General features: G+C 40.9%; 1 protein-coding gene across 1 annotated transcript in view; it reads right to left on the bottom strand.

Annotated features, from left to right (window-relative positions):
- The window catches only part of LOC104564843 (zinc finger SWIM domain-containing protein 6), a 176,352-nt gene that overhangs the window by 31,979 nt on the left and 117,295 nt on the right, over positions 1-27,078 (bottom strand). The window contains exons 2-4 of the mRNA XM_088524391.1: positions 19,309-19,665; positions 8,095-8,243; positions 7,463-7,613 (exon numbers count right to left, since the gene is read on the bottom strand). Of these exons, the coding sequence (XP_088380517.1) occupies positions 7,463-7,613; positions 8,095-8,243; positions 19,309-19,665 (657 nt within the window). The remainder of the gene's footprint in view (positions 1-7,462; positions 7,614-8,094; positions 8,244-19,308; positions 19,666-27,078) is intronic.

Below are 27,078 nucleotides of genomic sequence, written 5' to 3'. Positions count from 1 at the left end.
CTAGAAGTTCCTGGACAGACTGGACAACTGGGTGGTGAAAAATCTCATGAAATTCAACAAGGCCAAGTGCAAGGTAATGGCCACAAACTGAAGCACCAAAAGTTCCACATGAACTTAAGGAAAAATTTCTTAACAGTGAGGGTGACAGAGCACTGGAACAGGCTGCCCAGAGAGGTTGTGGAGTCTCTTTCTCTGGAGCTCTTCAAAACCCACTTGGACGCAGTCCTGTGCCACGTGCTCTAGGTGACCCTGCGTGTGCAGGGAGGTTGGACTAGATGACCTCTAGAGATCCCTTCCACCCTTAAGCATTCTATGATTCTATGAAAGACCAAGGGAAATCACAAAGTATGTTGCATCCCACCTCCTCTGGAACATAGATGTTCCTATAGCTTTCACCTCAAGACCAAGAATTTAAGATATAGTACAATTGATTAAGAAAGCAAATTTCAAGTAAATTCATTTTCTAAAGGTGCAGGGCATTTGTACTCTTATCAATATTAAGGTAAAGCATGATTCAATTAGAACCTCAGGTACCCAAAGAGATTATCTAAATGAGGATATAAGCTTGGCACTCAGATTTGAGAATTACAGCCTCGCTGTATCATTTTAGAAAAAAAAAACATAATACAGGAAAAAGCAAATGATTCTATTGCAGAAATGATTCTGAAAATGGATTGAACTATTTTATGCAGCTCCAGAAAAAGATGGTATCGGAGTGCAAAAAGTATAATGAATGCTTAACTTTTGTGATACTTTTTCATGGCAACACTTGAAGTAGTCACCAAATCTAGCATCAGAAAAGAATTTCTCTAGGGGCAGACCAGCAACAAGCCTAGATGCTTTTGTCCTTTTTTCCCTTCCCTTAAGTACTAAGCAGAGATAATCTGTTTAGAACAGCTGGCATGTCCCATTCATACAGGTTTTTCTCTCTAATTGCAAAGGGAAGGAATGTCTGAGATTGACAGAAATATAGATGGAAAAGAGCTTCATTTAGTTAAGGCTAAAAGAATCTAATGTAGTATTTTCTAAAAATTAATACAAATATCTATGAGAAAAAAAAAACAGTGTTTTTTGGACCAAAAGCCCCATGTTATTTAACACTCAAGCATTAATTTGAACATGGTAAAATATTAACTACATCTTTCTTAACTATTCTATTCTGATTCCATTATTTCTCTGCAGGACATGACCTTCTAAATGAAATTTTAACACACAGATATATCACTCTGATCCAAAAAAAAGAAAAAGAAAAAAAAAACAAAATATCAGCAAATAAGAATTCTAATTAGACCACCAGAATATTTCTACACTGAAAAAGCAACCTGCAGTAAAGCATAGTGGTAGTAGAAAAACTACTAAGATAATGCATTAAGCAAAGACACATTATTCCGCTCAAGAAATGCCTTTACAAGAACAACTCAGGGTGCATAACAAAGGATTTTCAAAGTGTCACCCATGAAAGCTTCATGCCATGAATAAGGCTCATAGCAGTATCACAGGAGGCTCCTACACTTAAAAACATTAGATACCAGCAAGTGGTCGAGGTAGACAGAACAAGCTTATGCATTAAGATGTTGAGAGTACCCACCTGGAAGAACAGATTACCTTTAAGTTCTCCTCAACTCTGTGAAATACAAGAATCAGAGATCAGAACAAGCAAAGCCCAGAATATGTTGGCCAGTTATCCACTGCCCTGCTTTGCAAGAGCTTTCTGGATACACCTGCTTCCCTGGGATACAGCCATCTTATTTTTGTTCCGTAAGATATTCCTTGACTTAAAAAAACATCTCCCCTCCTCGTTAAATGGCTCTTAAATATCAAAATGGAGGAAATCTATTAGAAATGTTTGTTTTGAAACATGCAAATTGTGTGAAGTTGCTTCACAGCAAAGGCAGACAAGAGGATATAAAGATACTGAAAATGGTAGTTCACAAAAAAATATATATATATAGCTGATCCTGTAATCTACATGTTGACAAGCTGTTGGGCTCCATCACTCTACCAAGCAGTAGATACTTGTCTTAGATTCTTCTACTTGACTGCTTTCATCAGATTAAGCATCTGGGATTTAATTTAACAGTTTCAGCTTTATTAAGTTGTCACAAGAGCGGCCCCGCTTTGATAACAGTAGCTGATCTAATTATGGCTTGGTTTAGGGTTGACAAGTATAATGATTCATTCATGGCACATAAGAAGCAATAAAAGGTTGTTTTGCATTACAGCTTTAAAATGTGGGCACTTTTTTCATTTAATTTGTCACTTAGCTTTTGCTTAGAAGACATTTAAATTGCAGTAAAAGGCAAATGGGGCTTTTAGTTTAAATGCAATCCCCATATTTAAATGATCTGTAATGGCGCAGTGTTCAAGTGGGAACACTATTGTTTCACAGTGGGCCCTGATGGTGACATGTGACATTTGCATTCAGGTCCTGTATTATCCATGTGGCTAAAGGGCTTCCAATTTCATTTCACAGCCAGAAGCCTGCAGAAAACACCAATTAACTTGCAGATCCCATTTGCCAACAAAACTCAGTCTCTTCTCAATGTCTGGCATCTAGCAATTCTCAACATTTAATTCCAAAGCAGAGCCTTGCAGCCATCAGGATCCCTGTGCTGGGGCACTAAGTCAAATTTTCCTCTTTTAATAAGGATTTTTTCCCCACTTTTGTAGACCACAAGCAAATTTTACTTAATTTTACTTAATTTTTGATGGATGAATATTCAAAAACTATTGCTGAACTAAGACTGTATGGATGTTTTTCCTCAAGAGTATAAAGAAGGTTAACTGACCTTTTCTTGAAATCAGGGATCTCTGATCATTAGCCATCAGCAGCTATTTACTGTGCATTTCCATATTCCTCCATCTTATCAATGCAATTTAATTAAATAGACAAACCAAGGGACTTAATTTAATTAATCATTTAAGTGCTGAACCATCTGTAGAGTTAACATCTAAAGATCAGCATGTGAAATTTACCTACTGAGAAACCACTTAAACAGCAACAGCATGGAGAATTCCTGCTCAACAACAAACTCTGCAAAGTGCATTCATAAATTACTGTTCCAAGTTGGAAGCGATCACCAAATGCATCACTGAAGTCACCCCTAAATCCTTCTGGCCTGAGAAGTAAATAAACTAGTCTTATAGCTTCAACCTGCAAGCTTGATCGTGCCAATAAAACCTATCTGGAGTCTAGCAAATAGCTTTTAGCTCAATCCATTCTTTGAGGTACAATACAGGAATCAACATAATTATAGCATTCTTCTGATCTAAAAATCTTTAAAAACAACAACAACAAACACCTTAACATATAGCCGCCTATTTTGAGGCTCTTAAAACTGCAAATTGGTTGAAACTTTTGGGGGGGAGAAAGGGAGTGTCATGGGAGTTAGCTTCTTTTTTCTTTTTTTTTCTTTTTTTTTTCCTCTTTTTATTTAAATCAGCATCTTCAAACATTCAAAGCTCAACCTGACTCCTCCTGAAGCTAACACAAGTTACCAGAACTTCAGCAGGAATCCTGGTGAGAGTCCAGCACACTCTTTGCAAATACGTAGTGCCAGAGAGGAAGCGTCAGTTAAGCTCTAATGAATGGCTCCAGAGACCCAATCGAGGAGCGAAGCTTAAAGTATTCAGGTATGCTGAAAATCCGAGGGCAGCCTCAACCTGACAACGCAGCTGTGGGCCTAACGGTTGGCAGACAGCACCCCAAAGTGAGCAAACTGGCCTTTAAGTGGACTCTAGACTTACATATTTTTGTGTGCTAAAATCCTTCATAGCTGCAATGTAAAATTCTTACCTACCTGTGAAATAAATAATATCAGAGCTAAGACTTTTTTTTAAGGACATAGATAAATGCCAATCTCAGGTTACTCTGAACAGATACCGAAAGGTAAGTAGGCAAAGGCCTGTCCCAATCCCTATATTGATATTTTAGTCCCATCCTAGGAGAAGGCAACAAGGCAGGACCTAGACATTTTAAGAACACGATGATACCATCACCCCCCTGGCCCACGTTTGAGCTATCTCTGCCACTACCGGCGCAAGGACAGTCTGCTCCTACCTCTGCAGATTGTTACTGTAACTCTGGTCTGCCCTAATACCTCCTTGACCTTTTGAACATTCATGTTTATTTAGAGAAGCATGTTCACCTTGGAAAAGGATTACTTTTTACCTTGAGTGAAATTTGAGATGAAGTTATAGCAAAAAACATGTCAGCAGGTTGTACTTTTCACACAAGGTAGGAGTCAACCCAGAAAGACTCATCAAGTTAACTGCAATTTTTACAGAACTTGCTAAGCACCAGTGGAAGAAATCCCACCAATGTGGGAAAGAAGTGGACAGTTCAGCAGCGTAAACACAAGACCTACAGCTAAAGGTTACGTTATCCAGTCAATGTTCTGCCTTTAGTGCATGCTTGAAGCTTGAATGTATTTGTAATGGAAACTGTGGTACGGGATCAAAATATTGTGATAGTGTTGCAGAGACAGAACAGTTCAGGACTGCTATAGCAGGAACTTAAGATTACAAATACAATAGCTGAGGTAGTGGTGAGGCTGGGAATTTGCACTGCAGCTCTTTGGGGGTGGAAAATGTAATTCTGATGAAACAAGTTAAACTACTCGATTCAATTAATGTGAAATATTGGTTATTTGATGCTGCAGGCAGAGAGATTTCAATTCCTCCCCCTTCAGGTGGATGCTGTCAAGGAGATGATGTTAATATGAAACTGATGAAACAAGAAGAGGAGCCACTAAGACAATTTACCAAAACCTTTTATGTTTATTGGCAGCATGTGGTAAGACTGCTACAGGTAACAGATGGAGAACACATTTCTGTCTCTCCCACCACCTACCAGCTCAATCCACATAAGCAACAAAGCATGAGACCCTCCAGTTTTCAGAACAATGAAATTTTGCTGTGTGTATGTCCATCTAAACATGAGCCATGGGTGCAAATTTCCCTCTCCCTCTGTCCTGCTTCAAGCCAAGGCAAGACCAGAAAAATGACATGCTAAAAGGGTTATTGAATTTGAAATAGAATGGTTTTATCTAGACTCTCTGACAGAGTTTTGCCTGCTCTGATTTGAAATCTTCCTCCACTGAAGTCTACAACTTCAGCCATGCAATCAGTGCTTTACTGACCTAATGCTTCACCATGAGTAAGCATAGTTTATGCTAAACAGACTCAATTCAGTCTTAAGCCCACTAGACATCAGGGAATAAATCAGGGTCATCTTTATCCTCTGCAAGTGGAAAACTGAAGTTCTGCTTTTGACTTTTCTGTTATAAATGAAGATTTTTACTCTTGTTTTTATGTAATTTCATTTAGCTTTATTCTGAACCTTTTAAAAATTATTAGGCTCATTTTGATTTTTGGCTCTTTCAGTGTTTACAACTTACCCATGGGCCACTACCTATCCATTTTATATACATATTTCATTACACATAATATTGACCAGAAGACAGCTGAACACAAACTGCTGTAAGATCAGACTTGAAGTGTGTTTCCAAAATGAGGAGGGACACAGGTAATTACTCCAAATTCCACGAACCACAAGACAATTCTGTTTAGGCAGCACATCTTCAATTTGCTTTGAGGGTCTCCACAACAGCATCCAAAACCTTACTACAGCTAACACTACCACATTAATCTCTTCCCTTATACACTTAATGAATTCTCTTTTAGAGGAACAAATTAGATATTTAAAATAACAATAATAAAAGACAACCTGAGTTATCTTCTACATGCTCACACACCAACAGGTTAGTACTCTGTTCCAGTACCATACACTCTATGCAAGCAATGCTGGTGGTCTATCGATACTTACTGCCACCCACCCTTCTTTAAAAGATCCATGACATTTACCTTTCAGCAGTTTTCAGCTTCCCCTCACTGCCCCAAATTCTCACAGATTTTTCAGAACTTCTGAAGCAGTTACAAATAGTTCAAACTGTGTCAGCTAGTTTCTGGATAGTTTAGAGAAAGCATCAGACTCTTACCAGTTTAAATAGTCTTTTCCCATTACTGGCTGTGTTCCTCTAACTCTTCTACAAACTGGTTGTGTATCCTGTAATAATTAACATTTGCTGGAAAGCAGGAATTGTTTTACTCCTCTTATTTAATCTGATTCCCTGCTCAATAATGAACTTCTCTCCTTTGTTACATCTTCTTCTGTGAGGAGTATCTTCTCATACTTTTGAAAAATATTCTCTTTGTCTTCTATCCCTCTCTAGTGGTGAATAGACTTCTTCAACCTTTCTTGTTTTTTTTTTGTCTATATATTTACCCTAAGTTGTATGGATATGCTTCTGCATTTTGATTCGTTTTAGTTCCCCAAGCGATTTGGGGATTTTCTGGATGAAGGCACAGAGTGCTCCCTCAGCAAATTTGCTGATGATACCAAACTGGGAGGAGTAGCTGATACCCCAGAGGGCTGCGCTGCCATCCAGAGGGACCTGGACAGACTGGACAACTGGGCGGTGAAAAACCTCATGCAATTCAACAAGGCCAAGTGCAAGGTCCTGCACCTGGGGAGGAATAACCCCAGACACCAGTACAGGCTGGGGACCGACCTTGTGGAGAGCAGCTCTGCAGAGAAAGACCTGGGTGTCATGGTGGACAACAAGTTGACCATGAGGCAGCAGTGTGCCCTCGTGGCCAAGAAGGCCAATGGGATCCTGGGGTGCATTAAGAAGAGCGTCTCCAGCAGGTCGAGGGAGGTGATCCTGCCCCTCTACTCAGCCCTGGTGAGGCCGCATCTGGAGTATTGTGTCCAGTTCTGGGCCCCACAGTACAAGAGGGATGTGGAGCTGCTGGAGAGAGTCCAGCGCAGGGCTACAAGGATGATCAGGGGCCTGGAACATCTGCCCTACGAGGAGAGGCTGAGGGAGCTGGGCCTGTTCAGCCTGGAGAAGAGAAGGCTGAGAGGGGACCTGATCAGTGTCTACAAGTACCTCAAGGGAGGGAGTGAGGAGGATGGTGCTGGCCTCTTTTCACTGGTGGCCACTGACAGAACTAGAGGTAATGGCCACAAACTGAAGCATCAAAAATTCCACAGGAACTTAAGGAAAAATTTCTTAACAGTGAGGGTGCCAGAGCACTGGAACAGGCTGCCCAGAGAGGTTGTGGAGTCTCCTTCTCTGGAGCTCTTCAAAACCCGCTTGGAAGCAGTCCTGTGCCACGTGCTCTAGGTGACCCTGTGTGTGCAGGGGGGTTGGACTAGATGACCTCTAGAGGTCCCTTCCAACCTTAAACATTCTATGATTCTATGATTTACAACCTGCTGCAATTGAACGTTTTTCTTACCATGTTTCTTCTCCTTCCACTGCTACTTTTACATGCAAAACCCTCCAATCTGTTTAATCTAGTAGCATGATAAAGCTTCACCCCCTCCCCCAAACATTTAATTGTTTCTGCATTATACACATGAACCTCTAGATGATTGTGAAGTCTGTGCATTTACCCAGTTCATCCCAGAGCTGCCTATACTTGTCAGTCATTGAAGTTCCTTGTTGTCTCCAAAGTGACAGACGAGGGTCAGCTATGAACTGTTCTGTTATCAATGTCAACATGCGAGCTCCATTCGAATCTCTCATCTTTAGCATCTCTCGCACCTAGAAAATGAGTCTTTTAATACAAACTTGGAGGAAAAAAAACACACACATAGTATAAATAATTTGCTGCAGCGTTAAGCATTCTACCTCTCTCCTAAGTAACTACAAATAATATAACTAAAGTGAATTTTTGAAGTAGAAAAAAAACGTAGTCTGCCTTCCCAATTTAACAATGACTTTGGATTTCAGTATGTCATTGCAACTCTTCAAACACACTACTTCCACAAGCAACCCATTTGTGATTTGTGTATGATGCGAGCTGCTGCAAGATTATCAGACTGGCTTCTCTCATGTTTTAGAGGTAAGGAGGAAGAAAATGGCAAGTTGAAGATGGTAGAAATGTTACTTCATCCCCTTAAACTCATCTCAAAACACATCAGACTGTTCCATTGCTGCAGAACAACTCATTAACTTGCTTCCATGTTCCCAAGACTTAGTAACATGGCTAACAAGCATAAAAGGTTTAGAATATTCAACAAACCTTTGCAAAAAGCAAATTGAGCTGTTTCCCTGATCCATGGTATCCACCTTGGGAGAGGAAGAGTTTAACCTGTTCTTGGACCTGTTCCTCATTTAAATGCCAGCAGTTTTCATCATCTATGCTAGCACCTGCTGTTGGATCTGGAGCACCTGCAAACAGCAAGAAAAGAAAACATTATTTTCTTTACAAAGATCAGCAGTTCACGGGTCCAAGGGAGAGGAGCAATGAAGAGCTTTTTGGATTTGTGGTCAGTCCCATTTTGAATGTCCTGGCTTTGCTCTAAACAGTCTTTATAATAAACTTAAATTTCTTTGCAGTAGCCTATGAAGAAATGACAACTTAGGAATTGGCATTTAAATAAACATCTTTTTATAAAAATAATATTAAAATTCAAAAATTGTTTTCTAATATAGCTGTTGAGGAAAGAGAAAATTTTACATGGCATTTTCTTTTTTTTATAACTGTGATATTAAAACCACTCTCCCCATAATGATTCCTGCGCAATTCCTGTTCCTTCAGCCATCCTGCTCGGGGATACATGACTGACAGTGAGCATTGCTACTGCTGAGCCTGAGGAAAACCATCGCCTCCAACGGAGCCTCTGAGCTCCATCTGATAGCTCTGCTAAGCTGAACAAAGAGTTAAAAAGAAATCTCCAAACAAATCCAATGTCTTTAAAGTACTAAAGACATTTCCTACTATAAATAAAAATCACAGCTGTGCAAGAGCATGGAAGACTTTTGCACAGGTGATCTTCTTAGCAGTGAGTTAATTCTACTTAACTCTTCCTTGATTATTGGCCCAGTACAAGCTAAAAGGCCCTCTTCTAAAGGACTGACCAAAATAACTAAAAAGAGTTTTGGCACCATCCAGCAATCTACACATTCCTGAAGAAGCCAGCACTTCCACTGGATATTTTTTAGAGGTGTCAAACTGAAATGGTTGAAGAGCACTTCTCTAGACTGCCAGAGAAACTCATGTTAATGCACCACTGTAGCAGACGTCAGGTATTTCAAGTATGCCCTAGACTCAAGTTAAATTGGCATTTAGGGTTTGGGGCTTGTCACAATTGCACTTTATGGAACTTTGTTAGGCCTGGATTTCAAGGCACAATTTTTGGTGTACAAATTAAATGCAATCAACACAGTCTTCCCAGAACTCTAATCAGGACAAAGCATCTGCTTTTGCTGAATCATTTGAGCTCCTTCTAAGATATAATCGCTACCTCCAGCAGGTTTCTAGATGTTCGAAACAGAACCACATTACACAATATACCACCTTTAAATCCCAGGCCACATTACCCGTATAATCAATATGAAAAGAAGGTTACTGCTGGGGAAGGGAAACTACATAGACAAGTTCGCAAAAATTTGCATCCAAACAAGTCCTGAGAATCTGAAAAGACAGCTACAACTCTTTAGCTTTATAGGAATTAAACATTGATTCTATGGATTTAATCATTCATTTAATAATTGCAGCTCTGCCATGCAGGTAAAGCTTTTGCAGGGAATGATGGAATCTTTATTCCGTGAAAATACAACTGGAAGATTTAAAGGATGAAGGAGATATCTTGTACGCAGCTTGTTGCTGAGAAAGTAAAAAAAAAAAAAAGCATACAGCTCAGCAACTTCCTAACCTGCCTCCAACTTAAGAATCTCCAAATGGGAATGCTGCACTAGTGCTATCCTTACATATATTTTTAGATTAATAAGAAATTGTGTCTTTGAAGATGCGAAAGAGCTCTCCTGTCTTCCACAGGAACCATAAGAGCATCTCTTAAGGCAGGACACGAGCCCCAGATAGTACAAAAACTACGGAATGTAAAACTTCCTCATGGTGCGAGGGCTTCCCTGGGTACCACAGGAGTTTTAGGGGGCTCTCAGACCAGCCAGCCCTGCGGGACACACGCTGAGAAGCCTTCAGTTGCAGGGAGCAAGATAAAAAGGGAGATCAAGCCACACAGGCACAAGCAGTGCAGCTGTTGTACAAACCCAGGTCTGTAGTATCACCTTGCAAATAGTTTAAATATTTCATTGCTCTAAAACACATAGAAAAGACTTGAAAATGAATTATTTAAATATATATGCACACACACAAAATAAACTTAATAAACTTTATTCATAGAATCATAGAATGCTTAAGGTTGGAAGGGACCTCCAGAGGTCATCTAGTCCAACCCCCCTGCACACACAGGGTCACCTAGAGCACGTGGCACAGGACTGCATCCAAGCGGGTTTTGAAGAGCTCCAGAGAAGGAGGCTCCACAACCTCTCTGGGCAGCCTGCTCCAGCGCTCTGTCACTCTCACCATTAAAAAAAATTTCCTTAAGTTCATGTGGAACTTTTGATGCTTCAGTTTGTGGCCATTACCTCTAGTTCTGTCAGTGGCCACCAGGGAAAAGAGACCAGCACCATCCTCCTCACTGCCTCCCTTGAGGTACTTATAGACACTGATCAGGTCCCCTCTCAGCCTTCTCTTCTCCAGGCTGAACAGGCCCAGCTCCCTCAGCCTCTCCTCGTAGGGCAGATGTTCCAGGCCCCTGATCATCCTTGTAGCCCTGCGCTGGACTCTCTCCAGCAGCTCCACATCCCTCTTGTACTGTGGGGCCCAGAACTGGACACAATACTCCAGATGCGGCCTCACCAGGGCTGAGTAGAGGGGCAGGATCACCTCCCTCGACCTGCTGGAGACGCTCTTCTTAATGCACCCCAGGATCCCATTGGCCTTCTTGGCCACAACGGCACACTGCTGCCTCATGGTCAACTTATCATCCACCATGACACCCAGGTCTTTCTCTGCGGAGCTGCTCTCCAGAAGGTCGGTCCCCAGCCTGTACTGGTGTCTGGGGTTATTCCTCCCCAGGTGCAGGACCTTGCACTTGGCCTTGTTGAATTGCATGAGGTTTCTCACCACCCAGTTGCCCAGTCTGTCCAGGTCCCTCTGGATGGCAGCACAGCCCTCTGGGGTATCGGCTACTCCTCCCAGTTTGGTATCATCAGCAAACTTGCTGAGGGAGCACTCTGTGCCTTCATCCAGGTCATTGATGAATAAATTGAACAGGACTGGACCAAGGACTGACCCCTGGGGGACCCCGCTAGCTACAGGCCTCCAACTAGACTCTGCACCGCTGATCACCACCCTCTGAGCTCTGCCATCCAGCCAGTTCCTAATCCACCTCACTGTGCACTCATCTATCCCATACTTCTGGAGGTTGCCCAGGAGGATGTTGTGAGGGACGGTGACAAAAGCCTTGGTGAAGTCGAGATAGACGACATCCACCGCTCTCCCCTCATCTATCCAACTGGTCATTCCATCATAGGAGGCTATCAGATTAGTCAAGCAAGATTTCCCCTTGGTGAATCCATGCTGACTACTCTTGAGCACCTTCTTGTGCTCCATGTGCCCGGAGACAACAGCCAGGATGAGTCGTTCCATCACTTTTCCGGGGACGGAGGTGAGACTCACTGGCCTGTAGTTGCCTGGGTCCTCCTTCTTGCCTTTTTTGAAGACTGGCGTGACATTGGCCTACTTGCAGTCCTCCGGCACCTCCCCTGTTCTCCAGGATCTTTCAAACATGATGGAGAGCGGCTTAGCTATGACATCCGCCAGCTCCCGCAGCACTCTGGGGTGCATCCCATCAGGGCCCATGGATTTGTGGGTATCGAGTTTCCTTAGGTGCTCTCTGACCCAATCTTCCTCTACCCAGGGCGAGTCTTCCTCTCTCCAGGCTTCTTCTCTTGTCCCTAGGGCCTGGGACTCTAAAGGGCTGCCCTTGGTAAACACCGAAGCAAAGAAGGTATTCAGCAACTCTGCTTTTTCTGTGTTTTTCGTAACCAGGGTGCCTATCCCATTCACCAGCGGACCCACGTTTTCCCTGATCTTCCTTTTGCTGTTAATATATTTGAAGAAGTTTTTCTTGTTATTTTTAACGTCCCTTGCCAGATTGCGTTCCAAGCGCACCTTAGCTTTCCTTGTCGCATCTCTGCATTCCCTGACTACGTTCCTGTATTTCTCCCAGGGGGCCTGCCCTTTTTTCCACATTCTGTATACCACCTTCTTCTGCTTGAGCGTTGCCACAAGCTCCTCACTCATCCATGCAGGTCTCCTGCCCCCTCTGCCTGACTTCTTACCCACAGGGATGCACTGTTGCTGGGCGTGGAGGAAGTGCCGCTTGAAAACTATCCAGCTCTCTTGGGCCCCCCTTCCTTCTAGAGCTCTAGCCCATGGGATTCTTCCGAGGAGGTCTCTGAAGAGGCTAAAGTTGGCCCTCCTCAAGTCCATGGTTGCAAGGCTACTTAGAGCCCTGCCACCTCCTCGTTGGATCCTGAACTCCACCAACTCATGGCCACTGCAGCCAAGGCTACCCCCCACCTTCACATCTCCTACAAGTCCCTCTCTATTTGTTAGCACGAGGTCCAGTAGCCCACCTCTCCTCGTCAGCTCCTCCACAACCTGCATCAAAAAGTTATCGTCGACACTCTGCAGGAACCTCCAGGACTGTTTGTGCCTGGCTGGGTTGTCCTTCCAGTTGATGTCGGGGTAGTTGAAGTCCCCCATGAGAACCAGGGCCTGTGACCGTGAGGCAATATCGAGCTGAATATCCATTCCTTACTTCAATGGAGATTTACCTTTAAATAATGTCAGCATGGCTCCTTCTAAATTGTATTAAAAATAGTCTAAGATTCCTCTGCTAAGCTTCCCTATTTAGGGGAAAAAATTCCTTCACTAACTGTTTACATTTTATCAAAAGCTCGCTGGCCAGTTTGTGCTACAAGGTTCAATTTCCACATAGCTCCTCCAGCCTCCAGCAGCAGTGTTCCCATATTGGAAGAAAGGCACCCATCATCCCAGGACAGTTGCTTTGCCCCCCTTGCCACCTTCCCCAGACCTCTTCTTTTTTACTTTTTCTCTTGTAAAAAAAATAAAAATAAAAATAAGTTAGCTTTTAATATTGCTGCTGTGATCCCCAAAACACCATCCCCAGGGCTCAGCATCACTACATTAGCACCAGTACGACTCTCAAGACAGTAGAAGGGCTACCAAGTAAAGGGTCTGAGGATACCAAGCCAAGGATCTGAACTTTAAGATGCTGCTCAGCACAGTACTGCAGATACTTCTCATTCCGAGTCATTTCTTTCACAAGATTGTACATAGACTACACTCTGTATGATTGAATTTGTTCATTAGGAAAATTAGGATGCATAAGGGAATTTCAGTGATATCCAACTGGACTTGACTTGGGCATGTCTGAACTTAGTTTCTACAGCACTGCTTGGTACCAGGACCAACTCCCTTTCTCCACTTGTAAACTGGGTATAAATATTACTTATATGCTTGGCGAGGATGATTAGATCACATTTGAACTATGCAAGTGAAAAGCAGTGTATAATTATACTAAATATTATAACCTGTAATTAAACGGTGTCAGTTTATAGACACTCACATATTAATCTCCCTCCCCCCAACCTCTGGCTTTGTTAACTCCCATCATGACTGGTCTCTGAAATAGGTTTTATATTATGAACCTACAGATACATTAAATAAAATCTTTATCCTCAGTCTATACACATGGCCATACATTTTTACTCATGCTTGAATATGGAAAATTAAAACATCCACACAATCTTAGCAATCAAAGCAAAACACCAAATTGCACAAATGTTTGTAAAAACCTACACCTGAATACCATTTTTAAAAGGACCTTTATATTAATGGTCCTAACATTTTACACATAAAAGAGAATTCCCTCCAAGTTCTAAGCTGCACAAGCATTAAAAAAAGACACTCTCATCATTTACATAGCAATTCTAAGAGCAACTTCTTTTAAAATAAGTAACTGCACTCAATAAGTTGCGTTATATATGGAAAATTTAACTTCTAAAAGAAAAGTAAACAGAAGCAAAGCACAGGTCATTGACTTTTCTTTTAAATCTATATCAAGAATGAACAGAATATGGCCTAAATAGCCCAAGTTGCAATCTACTCTGGAGCAGATCAACAGTGTAATTTGGATAAAATGCCACTGGAATGTAGAGTCTTTAAGACAAACTGCTTCCCTGATTCCCATTTCTGAAGTATCCCAACACTTGCTTTCATCTTCAAATGAAATTGCATCAAATTACTTATAGCAATACTGCACTTTTTAACTTCGTTTTATGAAAATCTTGTGAGCTTAAGTATACAAATGAACTGTAGATCAGTTAAGTTTTAGTAAATGTCATCCCGTGTCAGTATTAAGGAGAAAAGGTGGAAAAAGATTACAAAGAAAGCATGACTTACTGAGTGCTATGCAAAGATGACTCACAACGGAATGATAATTGATTTTATAAACCTGGTGTACTCAGAATTATTCTAAACAATAATTAAATAGAAACAGAGATAAAATTAATGATTCAAAAATGTTATTATGTCTTTGATTCCCCAAATGCTTCAAAGTTTATACATAAATCACTTCATCTTGCACTTAATTTCAGAACTCTCGGGTGGAATACAGCACCTGAAAAGCAGCAACTGCTGTGAAGCAATCAGTTTTAATATCAGAACATGTAAATGCAGGACAGGCTGCAGTGAGCTGGCGAGGAAGGCTAACAAACCCTCAACACACTTTTAACTTTCAAACACTTCTCCTTTCCTCTTCATCTGCATGTACAGAAAAATGCATAAATTTATCTCCCAAAAGCATCTAATCTCTCCTGCTAAAATCCTAGTCTCACAAACATTACTAGCATTAAGCTTCAAAGTTCATCCGTGTGGGATGGACAGAAGAATTTCCTTACCAGTATAAAGCAGCATTTTCAGTGGGACTGCTTATCCTGCATGTCTCAGAATAAAACATCGTGATTTATTTTCAATAAAAACAAGTTAATTTTAATGCTTAATGTATCTGAAACCCTTTCCTAAAAATACAGATTGATCTTTTTTTTTGTTATTATCTTGCAGTTTTCAACCCTTAATTTCATTTTACATTTTACTAATTTATCTCTACTTGAATTTCTGAAATATTTCTAATTTTGACTAGTTTTCATTTTCATCCGCAAATTTACCTCTTGTCCCTTCCTTCCTTCCCAAACCCTGATCAAACAAGCCTAATGTCAAGTATTGCAGCATGTAACATTTATCCTCTTGAAAGGAAAACTGGCTGCCATTTCCCACATGCATCTCTGGCAACTGGCTTCTCAATCAATTTTGCTGGTTTAAGCAGGGCCATAAGAAAGAGTATCAATCCTTTATATGATTTAAATGATTTGATGGCAATCAACTCCATTTTTCATTGTCGAAGAACTCCAGTATATTCCAAATACATAATTATCTACTGGTCAGTTTTCCATCACTACAATCTCCCATCAAAACCCCATGTCACTTCAATTAAATGACACTAGTCTAGAAGAAGCCACCTTCATCTGTGGGTGATGCAGATGTTCCCTCCAGCCGCGAGAGCTGGAGGGTCTTCAAGGTGACTACAGCCTCGCAGCTCTCCAGTTTTGAGACCATCAGGAACAAGCCCAGTTTTAGCATCCACAGCGTTACATGAGAAAATCAGACACAACATTTCTTCCCAAACACAGAAAGTGCCTTTAGGTACTAAAGGCATTTAAAAATCATTAATTCCGAAATTCCAAAATTCTATGAAAAAGACACTTGCAAGGCAATGACCAGTAAGCGCAAATTAGCACGGCAAAGACAGAAGAGGGTTTCTGACACGACTCAGCTTCTCTGAAAGAGTTTGTGAGCAGACCACATAATTTCTGTGCTTCTAACAGCATCCCCTTATTTTTTTCCTGGCACAGGTTTCAGTCAGGAAACAAGAAGGGATGGATTTTGCATCACTTGTATCCACCAAGGAACTCAAAGGGATTTGTCATCTCAAAACCCATGTCATCAGTGTAAGTCACACTTCACTAGCTCCCCCAGTAACCTCTTTCACAGTGAGGTGGCCAAAACCAGTCATCAAATGCTGCATAAGACAAAAATTGGAGCAAATGAACAATTACGCAACATACCTTTTGTGAAAGGAAAGTCCTTTCACAGTTATTCCATCTCCCTAGTCAGTTCACAAGCAAGTCAAAAATGCTGTGGTCAAAGCTCTTGAAAGCCATGGATCATTCTTAAACAACAAAAAAAAGTATTCAAGAGACCTCATTTCTTTTGCTTATTACTTGTCGACGCGGGGGTCTCGGACACCACGGACACGATCAATGTGATCACGCAGTGCCAGTTTATTCAGGGTTCCAAGCGCACTTATATGCAAGGCTTCCGCGAACACACGAGCGCTTCTTTACAATGATTGGTTAAGACCCCACATCCACGTGTCTAACTATACAGTGTGATAGGCTAACTAGCAGTGTCCACGCGTCCTTACGTTTAACAACCGTCCCCCTCTACTTGTTTGTCTCAACTCTTTGACTCCTTATCTGACTCTCAGCCGAACTCCTTATCTCTTAGTCAGCAGTCCTTCTGCCCTTTCAGCTAGGCCTGACGCCTTTCTGCCCTTTCATCTAGGTCTGGCGCCCTTCTGCCCTTATTTGGCTTGCTCACAACATGACCACTGGCCTTCAGAAATCCCACAATTACTGGAACTGTTAGGACTAGTACATTCACCACAACTGCAAAAAAAATCAGAAGTTTTATATAACAAAGATGATGAAGAATCACAAAAACCTCTAGGTAACACTGAAGGTGATTTTCCTCATACAACTACTGATTCAGGATTTCCCTTTGATTAAAGCTATTTTTGGCATTTCGGTGCTAGGTCTCCTCTTTCTTTAGTAAATTTTTCTAAGTAAGCCTTTCCTCTTACTCACCTGTGCCTTCAAGCACAGTTCAATATAATTTCTCTTCAATCAATGGTTTATTGAGGTTAAACTGTTCAAAGGAAGAGAGGTCTACGAGACAGCTTTATATTACAGACACATGCAGTACAAGAGATATGACAAAATGAATGGTGATCTGGTGTTTATCAATATATGCTACTGGAACCAAGAGTGGATTTCTTCTGAGTAGGGTTTTTTTTTTAATTATTATCATTCAAGAAATTTGACTACAGATCAAAATAACAAGTAAGCATTCTTTTGGGATGCATACTGTAATTAGTTATGCAACCAGAGGAGCTTACTTTCCCCCTAAAAGAATCCAGTATTTTTTTAGCACAGCAAACATACTTAAAATAAGATAATAGTATTATATGTTATGTGAGTTCAAGAGGAGGAATAGAAAGCTATAGACACCTTTCTGTAATTCAGCTTTTTTTATTTTTATTTTTATGCTGCCTAGATTTTCTAGTTCAGTTTTTGGTATTTTATTCAGAAACAGTCATCAATGACACAGAATCATCTCATTTTACTAGGAAAGCATCATGAAGCATAAGACAAAAGTTTAAGTTTTGTGGAATTTTTTAAACCACCCCACTCAAACATACCATGAAAGTTCATAATTAACCATTAACTTAATTTTTGTTTTCTTACTCATTTTACTATTCAGGTTGTGTTATATGCATAAAATATCTTTCAAATAAATATATACTAATGAGTAAAGTATTTTTCTTATTTTTTCTTATTGATTTTATAATGAAATATCATATACATGTAACAAAATATCATATATACAGCCATCAGCCTTTCTTCTCCCACATTTGCCTTCCCTCCTCCCCCCATCACTCTTTCTAATCACTCCCAACTACTCGTCTTCTCTGTGTCACTCAAATACACACCGTAACTGTTCTTCCTTACCCTTAATTCCTTATGCTCAGGCTATTACAATTCTCACACTACACATTCCTTCAGCTTTCTCATCTGAAGCACCTTCCTCTGTTGCTTCATGTCCTCCATCTGATTTATCTCCTCCTTCCTTCCACTCCCAGACAGCTCTGCATCCCCCTTCTCATTATGTTCTGCAACGGGACAAGACACAGCCCTCCTTCTGGCTACCTCTCCAGAGCTGGTAAAAGACCACTGCTTCTGAAACTCAGCTTCTTGGCTTCCTATTGACCCAAATTCCATTATGTAGGGATTATTTTTATTCCCTTTATCAGCTTCCTACCCAGTCACACTCAAACACAGTTTCCTGTCACCACTACAAGTCTTTGCAACATCACTGTCCCCTCTGTATAGCCTCTCTCTGCTATCATCAAGGATATAGGTCACCCGGCCATAGGAAGATGTGCTAGTTTGCTGATGAGCCCTGCTACGGGAAAGACTTGCTTTTTTTGTTCTATTCACACTGTACCTCATGAACATGTATATTTTTCTTATGCTAATGTTAGGCAGTTTGATTATATTTATATTGCAAACTCTGTGGAATAGTGTTCATCTCTCTCAAAAATTTAACACGTAACAACTCTTGCTGTAAATGAGCAAACAAACAAAAGGTTGCATTTAGATTCCTTATTCTTTCCCTCTAAACTGCACTTACAGCACTGGTCATATTAGGGGACATTTCTATCAGCTGACATTTCAGGAACATGTGACTTTAAGAAACTGGTTGGGTCAACTCAACCCCTCAATTACCCACTTTTAGTCAAATATGAACAGCCACCTCAGAAGCCTCAAATCAGTCAGCACCTTTAACAGACATAAGATATTCAGCACAAGAAACTGAAAGTGATTAAAACTACGGGCTGCAGAAAGGGAGCAGAAAGATCAAGACCTTGGCTGATGCTTTAAGACTGCTGCAAAAGAAATAGGAAAACAATACTGAAATACAGGATTTACATTTCTCCTGACTTCATATTGAAAAGAAACCCCAAAGGATAAGAAATGCATATTTAATGAATGAAAAAAAAAAGTAACACTCGTTGGCTTTTATACTTTGCCATTAAACAAAATTACACAATCAAATTGTCAAAAATTAGCTTGAAAAGAACAAAACAACAAAAAGATGCAGTTGGTAAGTTGACTGCAAGATAGTTTATTTGAGCTATGTGGCTACACAGAGACAAAAACTCAGCTTTCCTGTCAGGAAAACACAATTGTGAAGTAGATCAGACAACATATTAACAGAAATGCAGGCATCGATCTCCTTGCTTATTAATTCTTTTCTGTTTTCCGGACCATCTTAAAGCAAAGTTTCAACAACTGATTCCTCTCTTGAAAATATTACACAATTGCAGAGCAATTCAGGTTGGAAGGGACATCAGGAGGTCACACTCCTTGCAAATGCAACAAAAAACAGATCAAAACCAAAGAATGAGGAAAAGCAAAGAATGGGTATCAAACTTACCATGGACTTGATTGATTTCTGAATTCTGAGAAAGAATTTCATCTGCTAATTTTTGAGCAGTTGGCAAAACTTCTGTGTGGTGCACTGTGATCAAATACTGTACAAATTTTTGTAGTTGGTCTCTGCTCATTTGAAAGAGTGTCTCTGAAATGGGAAGATGCAGTTTGACCTGATCTGGCTTGCGGATCCGGTATAAAGACAGTGCCACAACGTGGGCACAGTAAAATATGTCCTTGTTTCCACAGCTACAGGTCACTGAGGTAATCTTGCAACGATCAAAGCTGATAGCTACATTGCAAACAGTTTCTGGCTCTGATTGCATTGCAGGCTCTGTCACTGTGCCACTCAAGTGGAAACCTGTGTAGAAAAAAACAAAAAACCTTTCATTATTGGGTAAAATACTATAATCTCACTGTCAATTACCTCTCTCTAAGAGAGCAAAACAAAAGTCTTTATGATAATATTTTAAAGCATTTGCTTTAATTATACTCACCTACAAGGCATCCTTTCTTTCCCAAGTACCCCTTTCATCTCCAATAATTACTATTAATTAGAGGTAAAAAGCTGGTTTATGAGCCCTTTTTGCCATTCCATAACATGCATAAGAGCCTGGTAGTTAGTATTTGGTAAAAGATGGCTGCAGAAGCAGAGTTTTACCTAACAAAGCTAAAGTGAAACTCCCAGTAGTCCATCAAGTTTGCAGCATTTTTCCAAACCCCCCACCACAAAGAACACACCTAGGAGCAAATTTAAACATTCCTGCAAGAAGCAAGAGGGAAGTAGTGCACTCTAGTGGCACAAACCCAAGCCTTGATTGATAGCAACTCTGCCACCGATTCACTTACACAAGTCACTTAACCTCTTGGCTATCACCTCACCATCAGTGAGCTCGCCCTCACACAAGCGACGCACTGAGAGCTATATCTGTAAAACTCTTTGGAAATGGAAACTGCTGCAGCTACTGCCTTACAGGAAACCAAATTTACAGCACTGAATCAGGCACACATGCACCTTTTCAGAAGTCTGCGTGATGAGCTTGCTTTCCTTTCAGCATGGTAAAGGACACAGCAGAAGAGTAGAGCTTTCTTATATTATAAGATAACAAGTTACATAGCAAAAAAAAAACATCCACCTCAGCCAAGTCTTCGAGACTCAAAGGAGAGCCCGAATTTGGGGTCTCAGGCACTAGGCTCTGGAGTTCAGACCTAAATCTATCTGTTTTCCCAACATGAAGGCCCAACTTTTGCTCTCAATATTTTATCTTGGAACAGCAGTATTTGGGTGGTTCTTTTTAGATTTTACGCAAGCACGACACTGATTTTGACTCAGGCATTGAGTCAGAGAGACATAAATACAGAGCAATACAACCAAATTTCATATGCTGTATCAGGAAACAATGCATATAAAACAGAAATAATCTGGATCAGACCATAACAAGTAAGACGTTAACTATTTATAATGGAAATAACATAAAAACACACTCCCTTAAAGTCCCAGACTGATTCAAAACGCAAGAAAAATGTTGTAGGAAGAGGCATCACATGAGAATTAGGTGGAAAAAAAGAAACATATATGTATCTCTTGTCCAATACGTTAGATCTCTAACTGTTTCAAAAAAGCCTGCTCAGTTACAGGAAACCAAGAGGAAAGAGCCTCATTTTTTCCAAAGTGCATTTACACTGTACATTTCAGAGCAGGTTGTGTGGCCTGCACCACTGTTTGGATCACACTCAACTGCAGTATCTGATACACTCTTCTGCAGAAGGTCACAGGCACACACTAGCCTGACCCTTGCAGGAGGATGTTTACCAGTTGGTTTGGGTTCAAACTCCAGAGGCAGCAAGCTGGAAAGCATGCGGAGAGGAAGAGGAGGCAGGAGGAGCAAGTCCAGAGCATTTGGTGGTTGCTCTTGGCTCCCCTCAACACTCAAGCACCGAAGGGGAGCAGGATGGCCCTTCAAGTCATCAACCCCTCCCTGTGGCCCCCATTTTCGTTTAATAGCCATGACGTGCCCCTGGGAGGGCTCTCTCCAAAGTCAACAAGACAAAAATAGGGGCTTTGTTAAAACTTAGCCAGCTCTATTTATTTCCGGCCGCTTCCCAGGAAATGAAAGCTGGATTGGTGGTCTCCCAGAAATCTGCATGGGAGCATGCTGCAATGCTGTATCGTGCGGGACGCTTTCTTTTTAATAGCAGCTTCCTGTGAAGCAGACATGGAACTGCCTCTCCTCTTGGAGCTGAGGAAAAGTCGGCACTTGAATAGCGACGCTGACATGACCTGATCCCACTTCCTTCCTACTCACAGTAAATAGGTAAAGTCCCATTAATTCTGATAGAAAAAGGCACAATGAAAGATTTTCCAAGAAATGGATGAAACATCTCCAGAAATATTTGGAGATACCACTTGCCTTGAAGCCCTACTCAGGCTCAAGCACCAGTAGAGCTCCCTGCTCCCCGCAGAAATTTTGGGGAATTCACGTTACAGCAGCAACATTTACAAACCGAGGCCCTGCTCTAAACAACTTAGCTGCTCACACAGCAGGGTTACCTAACCCGCCCTCCTTAGGTTACAGAGGATTTAAACAAAAAGCAGCCTAAAAAGCAGCAGCTCTTCATTAGCGATGTTGCAATGATACTCTATGCCCCGTAATTACTAAACATCATTTTCCTGGCCTTTTTTTTTCTGGCTCTGTATTTAAAGAAATAGACTGTTGTTCACAACTGCGACCCTTAAGAAGGTCCTGGCAAGGCTGTTAGAATATAAACTAGCAGGCAGCAAACGCCATCTTTTGCACCAGCCTACAGCAACACAGAAAACTGTACAGGGAAGACAGTTGCCCTTGTGTAGACATATCTTTTTTTTTTTTTCCCCTTCCTTCCTGACCATCCAATATTCTCCAAGCAAAAAGTAGCAGAATTTTGTAGGGAAAAAAAAAAAAAAAGACTCGCTGCACTTTACTAGAAAGAAACAGTGAATTCACCACCGCACGACAAGAGGAGAGATGTTACACGCTGGGACGCGAGGACAGCAACATTTCACTAACAGATCCAAAGGAGACGAAAGTCTCGTTTGCTAAAAGCTCTAAACCTTCCCTCCTCACAGGCATTTCCCTTCAAAGAGAAAATTCATCTTCTCCCCAAACTTATAAATGTTTACTGAAAGCATTTATCCTTTCCAAAGAAAATCCCCCAGACCTCTAACCTCTATCATTTTACCTTTAAAATAAATAGCTCATTCATTTTTATCGAAAGACAACAAAAGGGTTGTAAGCAGCAAAGTGGGTGTTCACTCCTGAAGCTATTTATGGAGTGAGCGTTTCACACCTTTTCCCTTCAGCTGCTGCAGTTCTAAACATTTTGATATTTTCAAAACAGCATGTGACCAGTAATTCAAGCTCCACTGACATTTTCAAGGTGCAGAGGGTTTGCATTCTGGAAAAATGTATTTGGAAAAGAGGTTAGAGCAGTAAGACATTGTATCCAATGAAGCTCCCTCTCTTCTGTTGCTGAACACTCACCTCAGAGACAAAAGCGCTGCAAAAATTACTTAACAGCTGAAAAATAGCAGAGTGTTCAGCTGCTGTGCTTCCTGAAGGGGACTGGGCCAAAGTGTCCTCAGGAAGAAAATGTTAGAAAGTCACTGAATTTTATAGAGTATTTTTTGTCACAACTGGTCTGACAGCATCCTACATGTTACCTTTAAGCATTTTGGGACTGTAAAACAGTTTAATAAATGTACATTCATATTACTACAGTGTATGCCTTGCTGGAACAGCCACATATTCTTCAGATGTACTTTTGAGTTTTGTCACAGAAAATAAATACTTCAGAATAAAACAGAAATAAAAGAAACTTCAAATTATTAAGAATTAATGAAAGAGATGATGGTGACATCTGGAGAAGCGTCAACAGGTTGGTTTTCAGTTAATCAAGTCAAGCAAACTTGAGTCAGAAAAATGAGTTGCATAAATTCAACAACTCAAATCCAAAGATGTATTTTAAGACACGCTTACCAACAAACACACACAAAAATCAGAATGGCAGGCTATGTAAAATGTTGAAAAATGATACTTTTAAGTTTATTCTGAGATTTTACTTTGCTAAACTTTTTAGCCCCTATTTAAAAACATCACTAACATGACAACAAAGTACAGTAACATTAAAAAACAGCAGCCTTTTCTTATGAACACGAGAGTACTTCTTTAGCATAATTCATACAAAAAATCCAAACATGGACTGCATATATTAAAAACATAAACAACAACAAAACTTTGTTGAGATTTCTGGTGATTTAAAAAAAAAAACACAACAAAACAAGCTCTAAGTTTTGCATCTCCAGTTTAAAGTTGTAATTGAAAATCAACCATATATCATCATATGTATTTACAGAAATATCCTAAAGTTTAAAAACTGAGTTTGGAAAACTTTCTATCACATGCCCTGTGAGAACACAAAGAGCCTCAGCCACTAGGCAGAGATGAGCATAAAATTAGGAAATACACAACCAACTGAGGCTGGAAATCAGATTTCCTTAATTACTCACCCACTAACCCTTAATTTTTTTTCCAAGTAGTTTACAAGATCCACCTTTATACTCCTATGCAGATAAACCAGGCTGTTTATATTCACAGAGTATGGAATAGATCAATAGACGAAGTTTACTTATAGAAGACCTTTCCTTCCTAATAGGAAAGTGGAATGCAAAAAAAATCTGAGGAACTTGGTGTGAGCGCTGGAGAGTCTGCAGTGAGGGAGCCCGAGAAGGAAAACCTCCTCCTATGTATGTTAACAGCAGCATCATACCCTCTATCTTAACAGTCATTCAAATTCACTTACAGGCCTGTCAGCTAAAATTCGTTCAGACTACAATATTACTTGGCAAATGTATAATCACTCTTTAAATTAAAAAAAAAAAAGACAACAACAACAACAACAAAATCCACTTTGCTTCATCTTGCCTACCAAACAACAAGAAACCCTTATAGAAAGTAGTTCCCAACTGTGCCCATTAGCTATTTTTTCATAACTTAGATCGGTAGTTGCATTTTTTTTTTCCCCAAGACAAGCAAAAGTCTTAATCATGTTTACCACATTTAAATTTTTGCTTTTTAAGTGGTTTTCCTTTCAGACAGCAAAGTAGCATCCTAAATTCAATCCTGTCTGAACTTTGGAACACTCTAAGAACAGATCAACAATACACTTGAATATTATTTTAAGTCAAAACTTTGCATGCCACCTACCCGTAGTACTTTAAACATGCTAGCACAAAAGGTAATAAAGAGTGGAAAAAATAATAATTAAGGCGGGTGGCACATCAGATGTTTTCTGCAGGCAGTGCGTGCACAGAGGAGGCAGCACAGCTCCCGTGTGGAGAGCGCTGCCACCTCGAGCAAGCAGCTCTGCATCGGCCGGGCAGCCGAGCACACCTGGCACGCAGCCACCAGGCCGTGCGGCTCCGCTCACACCAGCCGTGCCAGGATTTGACGTCAACGCTGGGACCAGGACTTCCTTCAGCAGCTGCTGAGCTGATCACGTCTGCCAAAGGCCTTCACCAGGGCCAGAACAGAGCCAGCGATGCCTCTGCATCGCATTGCTGCCGCTCTGAAGCGACCCATGACCAGCGCGGCCCAAGCAGGGCCTCTGCATGACTGTGCACGGGATGCATCTACCCCATGTTCCCTAGCAAGGAGGAAAGTTCTGCTCCTATCCCTCCGGCTATACAACTTCTAATCTACCCTGTATGAAGCAAGGAATATACTACAGAAAGACATTCCCCTCTGCACGGCTCTCATCCTCAGATCACATCTTTACAAAAACCTGAAAAGACTCTGCACTCCAGCCATTTAATACACATATAATCCAGCCTGTTTTAGCAGTTGCAAGCACTAGCTTAGCCAGCAGAGTGAAGCAGCTATGCCTTAGTATAGGTAAGAGATACCTTAAAAAAAAAAAATAGCTTCTTGACCACAGTAGCAGAACTCTAGCTCAGCAATGCTCTACCTGTGGTAGACAAACGATGACAAACGATGCTGAGGGCCCACAGAGCACAAGCAGAGCAGAAGCAGTAAACGTCTCTCCAGTTAAAAGTTCAGAATGGTGCAGGATGCTCCCCAGAAGCGTGAATGCTGACAGATGTCTTTCAGATAAAGGCAGGGAGCAAGCAGTGGCTGCAGGCCACCACACCATGTATGTAAATCAAGCCTGTTTTAAAAAGGATATCAGATGAAAAAAAAAAAATGCTTCTCTCTGCAAAGAGTTTAACATCCTTTCACAGCATGAGAGCAAAATAAAGCAAACCCCAAACCCTCAGTGTGACTCTGGAAACCCTGAAGCTGAAAGAAAGGTACAGTTTGCTGCAAGATATGAGCAGACAGGAGATTTATCAACACATCCTACAATTTTTCTAATAAAATACCACCTCCCCCCTGCCAGAGAACATGACAGCTATTAGAAATTAAGGATGCCCAGGAAATCACAAGCTTCACAGAATGTTTGCAAATTAATATAAATTATGATTTATGCCGCATGGAATATGGGCAGCCTCAAACTTTGGAGGGGGACGTAATGAGCTATATCTGAGCTGGAGGAAGCTGTCTCGAACAGCGCTGCAATAGCAGACGCATGCACTGGGAGCCATCAAAACTGCTACCAGCACTGAAGAGAAACTGCAAGTAAATTCAGAAGGAAGAGCAAGGAAAAAAAGGATAACTAGTGCTCAAGAAAACTGCTTGTGGTGGAGTTACTCCAAAATAATTGAGCTTTTAACTAACCAGGCCAGCTAGTTTTACCAGCTAATATGCACATAAATGTTTATGGGTGAGTAGTAATGGAATATAAATACAGGCAAAGCATCAGGCTCAAGTTTAAATTCGATCATAACAAAAGCTGGAAACAAAAGGCTAAGACAGGCTAGCAATCTTCAGTTAAATTTTGCTAAGCAAACCTTCCCTTGGCTTCACCATAAGCCCATGCAGTTTGGGGGAAACAAAGCAAACTAGGATCAAGCCAGTGAACTTAGTGGGCCTAGTTGTTTTGCAAAGGGAACAGATTGAGACAGCAGGATGTGCAAACAGTCTGCAAGGATCTCCATTCCGGGAATACACTTTGGGAGCCCAGGAACAAGGGATGAACACTACCAGTCTTCAGAGGATCACTGTGAAGACATTTGCTGCTAGCTTTTGAGGAGGAATTTGCTCTGCTACAGTGGGCAGAAGCTGGCATCCCTCCTGCAGGAAGCAGAGATTCATCCCACAAGCCCAGGGTATCTCCCAAGGAGATGCCATTTTAGCTTTTACTGCCAGTTTGTTTTCACATCATGACAATTTGCAGAGAGAAATTATGTTTGGTTGCTACAGCACAAGTATAAATATCGCAAATGGGAAACTGACTGCAAATGAGGAGCAACAAAGTCAAACAAACTCAGATTAAACCTCCTGCTTTCAATAAAATAGCCTTAAAGCAATAGATCAAGAAATAGGCTGCTCTTACATTCATGAAAGTAAATATTTAGAGACCATCAGCTGTTTTAAGAAACTTAGAAGATGCCTTGCCTGTCAAACAGATATAATATGAACATTTTTTAGAGTCGCTATTTACATTCTTACTGCTAAGAGGAGAAAATTTCCATATTATGTGCCTACACTTTACAGCTTATCCTCATCTAAGAACCATTTCTCTCTCCACCAAAAGGAAATAAAAGAAATTAATTCATCTATGACTGAAGAAAACCTCCAACAAGATTTGCTTGTTTTGAAGGGAGGGGAGAGGGTAA

The sequence above is a fragment of the Tinamus guttatus genome, unplaced genomic scaffold (genome assembly GCF_059628265.1).
Source record: "Tinamus guttatus ecotype Peru unplaced genomic scaffold, ASM5962826v1 Tinamus_guttatus_pri_ptg000020l, whole genome shotgun sequence".
Classification (NCBI taxonomy): Eukaryota; Metazoa; Chordata; class Aves; order Tinamiformes; family Tinamidae; genus Tinamus; species Tinamus guttatus.
Note: the sequence above shows the minus strand (reverse complement) of the source record. Positions and strands in the feature narration are given on the sequence as shown.